The following is a 14,286-nucleotide window of genomic DNA, read 5'->3' on the forward strand; positions in this document are numbered from 1 at the left end:
TCGAAAATCCATAGACAATTATCAGCGTCAAGTTGGAAACCCATAGAAAGAGTAGGAATATCTCAGAAATATACCGGCACAAAATTGTTTTTACGACACGAATTGGCACAAAATTCTCTTAACATATTTATAGTCCATTCAAGAATGATTGACATCCCAGTAGGACTTAAAAGTCCAGACGCAGCTTAAGATCTGATCATAAAAGAGCTTCAATAATTTCTGTAGTTTTAATAACAGAACTGGAATAAATAAATATAACATAGAGAAGCATTTGAAAAGAAGAAATAATCGAATTCAGAGTATATTAATCTGCATTCAGAATTGATAGTAACGTGCGTTCAAAAAAATTCGTCGTCAAGTAGGCTATGGAATTTAGTAGGTTGATTTTCTGTGACTAAACGTAATTCTTTCCTTACATCACACTCATCAGTCATCACAGCCAAATGTAAACATTGATGACATTAACCTATTTATCGTAATTTTGTATGAAAAGACAATTTCTCAGAAAAAATTACTTGCACATTCAATAATGATTTATTAGCATTTTTTCATTGAATTAGATTACAAGAATCCAAATAATCTGAGGCGATTAGAAAAAAACACCTGAGTTCTTAAGTCAAAGACATGAATCTTGAACGAATCGAGTATTATGGTTTTTGTACTTACAATTATGTGAAAAGGTTGTACCTATAACAGTAGGTAATAGAAATAAATCACACTAAGAACCTCAGAATATGTTTATTTCTCAATGAATAAAATATTGAATTGACGCTGACAGTGAAAATCCATAACCAGAGGCAGTCTCTGCCATAACTGAAGAAACTGAATTATAGGATTTTCATTACAATGAGTTTCACGTTTAAGAGTTCTATATAATTAAAGTAGATGTTGGAAATGTCCTCCTCTTTGCTCCAAATACTTCTCACATCTTCTTTTGAGAGATTCAAAGACATTATTCAATATAAAAGGATCATCGTTAATTAGATGAATTTTTTCAATGATCCTAGTCTTGAGTTCGTCCAGATTAGAAATAGGTGATTGGAAGATAGAATTCTTCAAATGAGGCCATAAGAAGAATTCACATGGTGTAAGATCACACGATCTTGGAGGAAATTCATTTTCAGTATTGAGGCTAATGAGTCGATCCTGAAAAATATTCCTTAGTGTAGCCAATGTTTCTACAGCTGTGTGTGCTCTGGCTCCATCTTGTTGAAAATAACTATATGACCATTCTTCGAAATTTAATTCAGCTATAAAAGGCATGATAATATCCTCTTTATAGCGTTCTGCTGTTAAAGTTCCGTCAAAGAAAATAGGTCCAACAATTCTTCTCTGACTGATAGCACACCAAACTCCAATTTTCTGAGAATGAAGTGGTGTCTCAGTGTAAAAATTTTCCGGTTTTTGACTGCTCCACATTCTCATATTTTGGGAGTTGACATATCCAGAAAGATGAAACCAGGCTTCGTCGGAGAAGAAAACTTTATTCAGGTTATCGATGAATTCGTTTAGAAACCACTGACAGAAGGCCATTCTACGAGGGTAATCAACTTCTTCAATCTTCTGATAACATGTCAATCTATAAGGATACAAATTGATGTCTTCTTTCAAAATTGTGTGACATGTACCAACAGAGACTCCAGCTAGTTGAGATAAAACCCGAACAGAGGTTCGTGGAGCTTCTGTCATCACATTCTCAACATTTTCGATTAACTCGGGTGTTCTCTTCTTTGGTCGACCACTTCCTTTTTTTCTTTGAACGCTACCTGTTTCACGAAAAACGCTCACACATCGCGAAACAGTACTCTGGAAAGATTGGTAATCTACAGCAACGTTGGGATACTCGATCCTGAAGTCGCTGAGACATTTCTCAACAGAATATTTCCACTCGCCTTCTATTTTCTCCCCATTTCTGAAGTAGGATTCAATAATGAATGCTTTTTGTACGTCGGTAAAAACCATCTTTATTATTTGCTGGTAATTTTAATTTAACAACAATCCAAAACGCTAACTTGACAGCTAACCTGTAATAATAATAGAGCACAAGCTAAGAACTACGTTTAGATACGCAATATCGACGTTTGAAATTCCATAGCCTACTTGACGACGAATTTTTTTGAACGCACGTTATAATGTTCCCAATTTGTACGAACGAATTAAGGACATAAACAGCAGTACAAAATTCAAATTATCGTCAGTCAGTGGTTCAGTGCATAGATTGCAACACAAAATCTTAACTTATGGGCTATTACCAACTTAAATTAATTTTAATTTATTTCATAAGTCGTGCGACAGCTGTGCTAGGGAGAACACGCGTGTTGAGATACGAGACACCTTATCTCTGCGAACAGTAATCTGCTTCAAACGTACGTAAAAATAAACACATATTATCGTTTTTCGATTCATCAAAACAAAACAAATTTTGCGACAATTAATATTAGTTGTCCTTTGGACAACTACTAAAAATCATGAATCCATCATCAGATAATAATGTTTCATGGCAGACAGTCAAAAAAGGAAATTTTCATCTCTTTCCCCTGAAATTATTGGGAATTCATCGATAAGCACACAAAAACAGATTTTCATTCCTGTCTGAAGAATCAAATGAAAATGATACATCCCAATATGAGTCGTTTTTTCAATCTTTTCAACAACGGTTTATAATAGGAGGTGACTGGAATGCAAAGCACACCCATTGGGCATCAAGACTAATTACCCCCAAAGGTCGTAATCTGATGCAAGTGATAACAAACAAAAATTTTGACGTAGTTTCACCAGGTTCACCGACCTACTGGCCAACAGACAGAAACAACATTCCTGATGTCTTGGACTTTTTCGTCACGAATGGAATTAACAATCGCCACGTACAAGCGGAATCCTATCCTCCAGACCTTTCATCTGACCACTCACCAGTCTTAATAACCCTTCACACAATACCCAAATCGTATGAAATTAAATCTTCACTCACGACGGAGAAAACCAATTGGGGTATGTTCCAGCGAATACTCAAGGAAGATGCAGTTATGAATATAATCTTAGAAACGCCCGATGACATAGAAACAGCTGCAAACAACATAACAAAGATGATTCAAAAAGCAGCATGGGAAAGTACCCCAACACACTCAAGGACGAAAGAAATTCAAACAAAACTACCCCTTCAAATTCGGGAACTGCTGGTAGAAAAACGAAGAGCAAGAGGGAAATGGCAGAGATCACGGAATCCACTAGACAAGACAACACTCAATCAACTCACCAGAAAACTACGTGAAACCCTGCAGCAATATAAAAATTCTCAATTCCAACATTATATAGAAAATATAAATGACAAAAATGAGCACAGCATCTGGAAAGCCACGAAGAAATTCAAAACACCCACTTTGGGGAAATCTCCAATTAAAATGGCCAATGGAGAATGGGCTGTCTCAGATGAGCAAAAATGCAACACATTTGCCAAACATCTTGCACATGTGTTCACACCAAATGACCCCTATCCTGGTATCAACGATGCAGAAATTGAAACTTTTCTGGATGTTCCATGTCAAATGTCCTTACCAATTAAATCTTTCACACCAAAAGAAGTAGCCAAGGAGATTAGAAGACTGAGAAACAAGAAGGCCCCTGGCTACGACCTCATAACGGCAGAAACCCTGAAAAAACTACCCAGAAAAATTGTCGTACTGCTCACAACACTTTTCAATAGAATGATGAGCATATCCTACTTCCCCACCATATGGAAGTATGCTGAGGTTATAATGATACCCAAACCTGGTAAACCAGAACACAAAGTGGAATCATATAGGCCCATAAGTCTGCTCCCAATCCTGGGTAAACTCTTTGAGAAGCTGCTTCTTAAAAGGCTGAAAGATGACATGGATATGCACCAACTGGTACCAGACCACCAACTAGGTTTCCGAGAGAACCACTCGACAAAACATCAAATCCATCGCATTGTGAACACCATCTCAACAAGCCTCGAAGAAAAAAAATTTTGCTCAGCAGTATTTCTGGACTCATCCCAAGCATTCGACAAGGTTTGGCACAACGGACTGCTTTACAAACTCAAACAACTCCTCCCACAACCATATTACATGATTCTAAAGTCCTATCTAGCAGACCGTTATTTTGCAGTGAAATATGGAGAAGCAATATCCACTCCTTCGAAAGTCAAATCCGGAGTCCCACATGGAAGTATTTTGGGACCACTTTTATATATCATCTATACTTCGGACATACCGGAAAATAAAAACACCACCATAGCATCTTTTGCAGACTATGTAGCCTTACTTGCATCTCATGAAGACGCCGAAACAGCTTCTAAACATCTACAAGAACACTTGGATAACCTTGGACAGTGGCATCGGAAATGGCGACTCAACATCAATGAGGCTAAATCAGTACAAATAACATTTACAACAAGAAGAAATACATGTCCCCTGTCAAAATATTCGAAAAAGAAATACCAGTCGACACCAAAGCAAAGTATCTCGGCATACATCTAGACCAGCGCCTAAACTGGAGACAACACATCAATGCTAAGAAAAATGAAATAAATTTAAAAATCCGAAAAATGTATTGGCTTATAGGCAGGAAGTCCAAATTGAATCTTCAAAATAAATTACTTATTTACAAGGCAATCATCAAGCCAATATGGACGTACGGCATCCAATTCTGGGGTTGCGCTAAACCATCAAATATTCGAATCATCCAAAGACTCCAATCTAAAATACTACGTTCAGTGGTTAATGCCCCTTGGTATGTCTCCAACCACACCATCCATGAGGATTTAAGAGTCCCATATGTCACCACAGAAATAGAAAATTACTCGAGAAAATATCATCAGAAGCTAGAAGGACATGCCTACCAACTGATCGACCAACTGACAGAAAATCCGTTCAACTCACGAAGGTTGAAAAGAACCTGGCCAAACGACCTAACTGGGTAATCTTAACTGTGAATTGATGTTCAATTTCTCTTAGTCTCTACATACAACACATTTACTTAATACTTTCGAAAGTAGATTGTAAATCTCTATAAATTCAATAAAAAAAAAAAAATTATTTCATAGCCACCCGAGATGTCAATCATTCTGGAATGGACTATATTTGTCAGAATGCCTTAGACGAGTATCCAGCTTGACGGATCTGCTTGTTTGGACGATTTCGGTACTCACTTTGAATTCAAAGAGTCACATCCTATTCAAAATGGAATAAACTATTGTGCTACCGGTTGGAAAACGCATTATTTTTCGTAATGAGTGTGTTACGAAAAAGTAAAGAAAAATAGTGTCCTTATACCCTTGAATCGTCAGATAACGAAAACCACAGAATTTTCAGCATTAGCAATAATCGTTGAAATTCGAAAAGATTCAAAGCGATTTGATGTTATCATCCACATCGGGATTCGTTTTGAGTTGAAAACCACTGGGTGTCCTTCCTATACTAGAAAAAATTTGCCAACGACTGAAAACCAGTCTCGTACGAATCAAAACAAACAGCACTCTGATGTTACGTGTCTCAACTAACGATAGTGCTCCATCGAACCGTTGAAAAGCGTGCGAGTGGATTTGTAACTCCAACGTATCCGAATGTTTGAGCGAATGTTCTTATGAACGTCGGTGTATATGAGAGGTTATGCGTTGGAAATGATTTCGGTGATAACTATCACCCAAATCATTTTCCGAATTGGTTCATCCTCGGGCATGTCCCTAGACCATTATTCGCATTTCAAAAAGAATGAAAATTTGAAATTCAACTATTTCACATTCAATTTGGTACGTAAAAATAAAATATTCTCATATTTCTATGCGCTAGGATAATTGAAAGTTTACTCACCAGATATTCCATGTCGTCTGCAAAATCACCTAAGGAGCTAACCATACTTGAATCACTCGTACTTCGTGCCAACAAATCCGCAGAGAGTAACTTATAAAAAGCTCTGCTACAGGCAGCCAAAATGAATTTATGAGCAGAAAATTCCACGGAATCACAAACTAACACAATATCCGTGTTGGGTTTGGATAACCATAATTGACGCAAATGATCACTAAAAGCGCTAGAAGCCACTGTCACTTCAGGTTCAACCGGAGGAGGGGGTTTATAAGGGATTTGTAAATGTGGTCTTTGTACTCTTTTAAGATTGGTCATCCAGAAACGAGCGTCACGACGCGCGATCAATGCAATACGTATAGCGTTTTCAAAAACCTCGTTAATGCCATAATATGTCAGAACAGAGGTTTCATAATAATAAACACCAAATTCCCTGGCAACTTCCCTCGCTTCGTCAGGCATTACTAAATCACTCTTTCTTGTAGCTCTAATGAAAGGTGATCTATCTTTGAAATGACTCAGATAGGTTTCATCACGATACATAAAACGTAAGTCATTCTTGCATCCAACAAGTATGACAGGAGTGCTTGGACAAAATTTCCTTATTTCTGGATACCACATCAAACGGCAGTTTCTGAGAGATATAGGGGAGTTTATGCTGAAGCATAAAAGAACCACATCCGATCGTCCGTAGGCGAACCTTCGGTCTTTTTCGTGGTCACCGAAGGTATCCCATAGTCGTAATGATACGTTGACACCATCTACAACCTGTAACAATAAATAACACTATAAAAATGCTCATTCAAGAACAAAAAGCACGAAAATTTAATTGTATATGTTACCAAACGAACCTCCCATGATCTTTCCAGAACATCCTTGTAGATGCGGTACTGATCTATGGCCCATACTGTGGGCACGTGAGTAGAAAGAAGCTGGGAGAGAGATACCTGCTTGTTGCAGGCGCGTGCGCAAATGAGTCGAGTCTTACCAACGGCTGTGTCACCCACCACTACACACTTTACCAGCTCTTGGTGGGGTTGTTCATTGTCCATCCCAATCCAACGGTTCTGATAAAGTTCCCATCACATTCAGACGACCTGGAAAATATCTTAAATCAATCATTAATACTCGAATATCAATGAAAGCAAAGATATTCAGAAGGGGATAGAAGCAAGGAGGCTGCAAATCAATCAAGCAACATCATTTGATATCAGTCGTGTTCCATGGGTTACGAGGTATAATCATTCCTTTGCGAATACATCAATTATTTAATTAATTTTATAATTTGATATTCATGGAAAATATGCAAGTTGAGCCAATGGACAGCAATGAAAGAACAGCTAGAGGAGCAGAATTGCTGGGAACTATTTGAGATTCATCCGATGATGATGTTAGATTATATACCTTGCAAGATCTCTGTAACCTAAATCATGTTTATTTCTGTTATCTGAATAAACAATTATATAATAATAATAATAATATATATTTATTTTCAAGATCAAAAGTACAATTCTGAAGAGAAAACTAGTCGAAAACGGGAAAAACCAACATTGATGTTCACACAAGAAAACAATAACTCAAATATTCATTTACACAATATGGTTCCAAGTCGACAAGGAGTTTTTAAACAACTTTTTAAAATTTTTTTATCTGTTATAGTTTGACATTTTTTGGGTAATTTATTGAACAAAATATACTTGCATATTCTATATATATAATTTGTAATTCGTTGATGTTAAGTGAATTATAACGATTTTTATTAGTGGGGTAGCAGCAATCTTCAATTAAATTGTGAAATCTTTTTTCTTGCTCGATCTCTTCATCAGGAGAACTACAATACAATATCACGTCGGTAAAAAAGCCATAAATGAATATTGTTCGATGATTTTAATTGCGCTCAAGGAGTCTGTACATACTACTCATCGAGCTTGTTCATGTTGCTCATCGAATATTTCTAAAAGTGCGTGGTGTATTGCCGTCAATTCTCCTGAAAATACACTTCCTTCCATCTTGTATTTTCTAATTTCTCTAGGACTAACTACCGCGAATCCAACTGCTTCTCCTCCGTCTGTTGATGATGCATCAGTATAATAGAATTGTGCGTTGATATATTCATCCTGTATCCTCTTGAAATGGTTGTGAATTATTTGTTGGTTTATGTGGTTTCTGCAGTACTTTGTAAGCCTGGTGTTAGTGTGAGCTGTAGGGACGATCCAAGGCGGTGTTATGTTATACGCCTGAAGCAGGTCAGGAATGACATAATTTATCTCATTCAAGTAGCAACTCAATCTACGATGAAAGGATGGCCTTATATTTGGGTTTTTGTGGTAAGTATCTTCGAAATAGTTTAGGGAAATCAGTTCATGATTAAGGTGAGTAGGGTGGGTGGTTCTCTTTAAAGCGTAGGTAATTGTTGTTTTTTTGAGGCGGTGCTCAAGGGGTAGTTCTCCTAATAAACCTACAGGCTCTTAATGGGAGTTGTACAAAAGGCTCCTGTAATCAATCGTAGGGCCTTGGACTCTATCCTTTGGATAACTTTTATGTTTGTTTCACTTGTATTGAAGTGAGCTAGAAAACCATATTCCAGTTTAGATTTAATGAGACTTTTGTAGATGGTCGTGAAGCTGTCAGCTCCCCATGTGTGATGTGAGTGTACTCTTATAATATTTAGGCCTTGTGTACAATTAATCTTTATGCTGTCTATGTGCTGCTTCCATGTTAGTTTGTCATCAAAAATCATCCCTAAAAATTTCACTTGTTTCTCTTGGTGTATAGAGTGGTTATTCAGCTGCAGTTCAATTGTTTCTTTATTTCTGCTTTTGGAGAAGATAACTGCCTTCGTTTTCTGAGAAGAAAAACTGAAACCAGTTGAAGAACTCCACCTTTCTATTTCTTTTATGGTTTGTTGTATCAGCAGTTGCAGTATAAGTACATTTTTACCGGATACGTATATTGTAAAATCATCAGCAAATAACAGAATTTTTACTGGTTCTGCCACACTCTTCACCACCTCCTGTATTGCTACGTCGAATAAAGTTGTACTGCCGCCTTGAACTATACCATTCTCTTGACACTGCTGATTAGATGTTGTTCCATTCACCTTGACTCTAAAAATCCTGTCCTTAAGGTAGTTCTGGATAAAAAGCAGGATGTTTCCACAAATGTTCCATGATTTCAGTGTTTCAAGGATGTTTGCCCTCCACGTCATGTTGTACGCTTTCTCTATGTCAAAGAAAACGGTAAGTAGGGGAGAGTTCCTTTGAATTGGACAGCCCATGAACCGGCCGCTACAGTTTTCTACTACACTCGATAGTAATTTAGCATTCTTTACGTAAATCCCATTTTCGCAACATCGATCGAGATCTCTTGGAAAATGGCTGAACCTGTGGCTCGCGCCTTGTTTCGAAAATGGGATTTACGTAAAGGATGCTGAATTACTATCGAGTGTAGTAGAAAACTGTAGCGTCCGGTTCATGGGCTGTCCAATTCAAAGGAACTCTCCCCTACTTTTTGGTCTCATGCGAAAGCCTCATGTATGTAACTTTCCAGGGCTATAATATTGTCATTGGTAGATCTGTGCTTCCTGAAACCATTTTGTTGTTGGTAGAGGAAGTTGTTCACTTCAAGATGCCATGAGAGTCTCTCATTTATTATTTTTTCCAATAATTTACACATTGTGCAGGTGAGTGAGATAGGTCTGTAAGAGGTCACATGCATTTTATTCTTCGTTGGTTTAAGAATAGGGATTACTATAGCCTCTCTCCAAATTGTGGGAAATGTTCCAGTGGAAAAAATTTGGTTGTAAAGTTCAAGTAGGTATATGTATGGTATATTGTCAGGCCCTGGCGAAGTTTTCTTTCCTTTCTCCAAAACACTATTCAGTTCTCTTATTGTAATGGGTTTGTTCAGTTCATTATGATTTAGAGTTCCTTCCTGTATGTAATAATTTCCGTTGTTCTCGGTATCTGATTTAATGGTTCTGAATTCGGGGTGGTAATTATTATCGCTAGATAATTCGGCATAGTATTCTGCGAAAGCATTGCTCATTTCTTTATCGTCCGATATAATAATGTCGTTATGTACAATGCTTGTTATTTTTCTTACAGTTGTTCCCCCGTTAATTCGACGAATTTTGTTCCATACTTCACTTGGTGGTGTTTCAGGAGTTATTGAGGAGGTGTATTCATTCCATGAGGCTTTCTTGCTGGATTTCACTATGTATCTAGCTTTAGCTCTTAGTCTCTTGAACTGTATTAGGTTTTCTGTTGTTCTTCGCTTTCTGTATGTATAGTAGGCGTGTTTGCTCTGTTCTATGGCCACTTTACATTCGTTATTCCACCAGGGTACGCAGCGTTGTTGAGGGAGTTTAGTTTTTCCCACATTTGCATTAGCGCCTTCTGTTATTATAGAAGCGAATATTTCTGCATTATAGTTGACATCTGTAGATAGCTGAATTATCGCAGTGAAATTGCAGTGAAATTGCTCCAGTTTTCCAATTTAATATTATATGTATTAGTCGTTTGTATGGTGCTCGTTCTCTTTTGTAGTTCTTCATGCTCAATGAATAAAGAAAAATGATCACTTCCATACAGGTAGTCGGCTACATCCCACTGTAGAGAGATGGGGATCGCAGAATGTGAGATCTATGCAGGTTTTTTCTCCCGTTGTAATATTGAATCTGGTGCCTTTCCCATTGTTCATCAAAATAAAATTGTTTTTGTCCAAGTATTCCCCTAGCTCTTTCCCTCTTCTGTCAGTGAATTTTGATCCCCATAATGTATTATGACAATTGAAATCTCCAAGGATGAGGCGTGGTTTTGGGAGTTGGTCGATTGTTTTGGCAGGTTCTTCTATTGTGTTGTGGTGTCAGAGTACGGAGGAATATAAACATTCGCTATTGTGATCTTATGCTGGTAGAATTGAACCGGTGGGAAAACAGCCGAATGAGATAGCAGAATTTGACCTTGAATTCGTCGTACGCCACTGTACAGTTGAGCGAATATCGATGCAAACATGAATTCTCGCTTCTAGAATGATATGAGAACTATTATTATTACGTTACATTTTTTCATTTCTGATCACGCCTGTGGAAAGCTGAGGGGAAAAATAATAAATGTTAACTCAAAAAATGTATGTACTTAAGATCGACCTCAAATTTCAAAAGTTATATTGAAAACACCCATCATCATTCAATGTAACTGTTCTTTAAAAAATGGTTCATAAAATGCACTTCAAATTCAGGAGATTAATAGACGAAATAAAGCAGAAAAATTTAATTTGCCGCATTCACTTACGCCCCCTAGAAACTGAGATTTGACATCTGTCAATGTTAAAAATTCGATTACTAAAAAACTGGACATAGGATCGACTTCAAATTCGGAAATGATATCGACAAACCATAGCAGAAAAAAGTGCTTTTTATCCTATCCACTTACACCCCCTAGAAGCCAAGATTTGACAGCTGTCAATGTTAAAAATTCGATTACTAAAAAACTGGACATAGGATCGACTTCAAATTCGGAAATGATATCGACAAACCATAGCAGAAAAAAGTGCTTTTCATCGCATCTACTTACACCCCCTAGAAGCCAAGATTTGACAGCTGTCAATGTTAAAAATTCGATAACTCAAAAACATCTTTCTCATCTGTAGAACTTGTTCCATGAGCTGAATCATATTTAATTCTCTTGAGATTTCAGTATGAGGAATACCTATATCAAAAAATGGAATTAAAATATTTTAAATAGAAACTTTAGAACTTCCACATAAACGCTTTAGTTATCAAGATAAATAGTTTCTACCTCCTTCACAAACTCAGTATATGCTGCCTCAACATTATTACCTAGGTTTACTTCAAGAAAGAATCTGCGAAATAAAGGGAATTTGTGTCTAGCTACAGTGGATCACCAATATCATCGATCGATTTTATTCCACAATTCATCCCTTTCAAATGAAGTATTTCCAAAGAATGTTGATCTTTCTTTACGAAACTAAATCAATCAATTCACTTCCGATAATTCCCATAAATATCTTGATTTACTAGAAAAACTCTGTTAGGCCCATATATCTATTATACCAATATCGATAACACGCGTTCTAGACTACGACAAAAAGTTAAGCCAAATCGTTGGGAGGATTCCACTTGTACGCATGCGTGAATTAGAAGTTCGAAAATGACAATCAAGATATTGGTTAGTTTGTTTTCATATTCACAGATAACAGAATCATATTCATATTTGACGTTGAATGAATTCGAATGATGATTTATTTCAAATTCTTGTACACATTTTGAGAAGAATTTTATTCGACGCGAAAGTTAATGAATATTGAATTCATCGAGAATTTATCCGTTTTTTTCAACTTTCAGATAAATCAACGAAAAGAGATCAAACCAAATGAGTGCATCAAAACTATTCACTCAGTATTATTATGATTTGTGAAATAATAAGTGCCGAATAGGAATGGTATTGTCTATACTCAGTAAACTCAAGAGTGACATAATAACAATTTCGTTTAATATAACTCAATTAAAACAATAAAAAACACTCGACTATACGTTTCACAATTTAATAAATTGTGAAACGTATAGTCGAGTGTTTTTTATTGTTTTAATTATGTTAGAACGATGTTTCACCAAGAGATTAGCGAGGAATCAATTTCTTTTAATATTACTGTTTCATACCAGTTTCAATATTGCGTGTTTGTGTCAACATCATACTTATCTCACCTCCTGAATTTCCCCTCTTGTAAATCTACTCAATACTCAATAAAAAATATTCTTTGGTCAACATTTAATGTAATATGTAGTTATATTTTATATATAAAGGTGCAGATGAGTGCTCATTGAAAGAGCCATGCTTCAATAGAAGCAATACAATAATCAATTTGGCAATAAGAATATTGCCAGAAGATGAGAAACTTGTAGATACTAGTAACTACAGTTGAGCTTTATATATATATAGATGTCGATTTAGATATTTCACTATTTCAGTGCTGAAAAAACAATCATATAAATTGAACTAGAATTATTACCTCAACTCCCAACTGAATTTCAAGACAATAACAGACTTATCTAGATACAATGCAGACAATATACGATAGTGAACAACCTAGAAAAATGTATTCACAGTCCTACAATTTTGTTGATTCAACATCACTTTTGTTAGTCTCCGCACTCCGCAGGTTTTCTGTGGATTACACATAATATTTCACTTTTGTTATGAATCCGAGCGTCTAGTGTTGCAAAATGATGAAGTTTCAAGAATTTTGACTTCTAGTTACTAGAAATCAACGAAGAAATACAAATTATACTACGTAATGCAAACCTGAGTTTGAACCTGATTCAAACCAATATCAACATATTGATAGGTTAAGGTCGAAAATATTCGAATGGTTGTGAAGTAAAATCATTTCATTCCTGTCAATTCATAAAACCATGTATCAGAAAGAGACAGAACTAATCAGGTATTTTTATTCTTAATATTTCTGCACATGCGCATAAGTCGATTCCGGCCACGGGCTGGCTTCAATTTTCGAGGTCCCATTATCGATATAAAATATAATAGATATATATATATATATATATATGTCAATCCGGCCCACAAAACTCAGCGTCAAGCATCTACTGAATATAAGAACACCAGCAGCTTAATACAAACGAACTCAAATTCGAATACAGCTGGATCGGATGAAAACAATTCTCTTGACAATACATCATTTCCAACATCTTCTAGGTCTGATAATAGTTCAACCAAGAATAAAGAAAATTTAAACACCGTATCGAATAAAAGCAGTTCAAAGGACATTTCTGGGGATGATTTCACCGTAGTAAAAAGAAGGAAATCTAGACGTATGGATAGAGGTATTGTCGGTAGTGGAAAAGCTGATGAGATGTCGATCAAAGGAGCTCCGAAATATGGATACTTACATGTTTGTAAACTTGATCCAACTCTTAAACCCGAGGTGCTTGCTGAATATCTCGACAGCGTGGGATTCAAGGGAATTATTTGTGAAAAATTACAATCAAACAGACCAAAAGAGTACACATCATTTAAGTTGACCGTACCTGCACAGGTGTTTGAAGCCATCAAAAATCCAGAGCTATGGCCCGAAGGTAGTAAAATCAGTCATTTTTTATTTCATCTAGACAAGAGAAAAGCAATAGAACCGAGAAAGAAAATTTTGTAATTTTGCATCAAAACGTTCAATCGCTAAGAAATTGCATTTTGAGGTTAGAGCAGTTAGTAAACAATCATCAAGCATCCTTTGTTGCTGTCACAGAACATTGGCAGAGCGATTCCGAACTCGATGCACTTCATATGTGCGGTTTTAAATTAGTTTCTAAATATTGCAGGCCACCTGGTCGACATGGTGGATGCGCTATCTATTGTAGGAATGAAATATGTTGTAAAGAACGTTCAGATTTGGTAAAACTTAGTGTTCCATATGTTTTCGAGTGCTC

The 14,286-nt window shown here is 36.4% G+C and overlaps 1 protein-coding gene across 1 annotated transcript in view; it reads right to left on the reverse strand.

Moving 5' to 3' along the window:
- LOC123314419 (rho-related BTB domain-containing protein 2) overlaps window positions 1–14,286 on the reverse strand; it is a 226,144-nt gene that overhangs the window by 121,302 nt on the left and 90,556 nt on the right. The window contains exons 2-3 of the mRNA XM_044899706.1: window positions 6,677–6,922; window positions 5,832–6,593 (exon numbers count right to left, since the gene is read on the reverse strand). Coding sequence (XP_044755641.1) covers window positions 5,832–6,593; window positions 6,677–6,877 — 963 coding nt within the window. The 5' untranslated portion in view covers window positions 6,878–6,922. The remainder of the gene's footprint in view (window positions 1–5,831; window positions 6,594–6,676; window positions 6,923–14,286) is intronic.

This window comes from Coccinella septempunctata, chromosome 5 (assembly GCF_907165205.1).
Source record: "Coccinella septempunctata chromosome 5, icCocSept1.1, whole genome shotgun sequence".
In the NCBI taxonomy this organism is placed as follows: Eukaryota; Metazoa; Arthropoda; class Insecta; order Coleoptera; family Coccinellidae; genus Coccinella; species Coccinella septempunctata.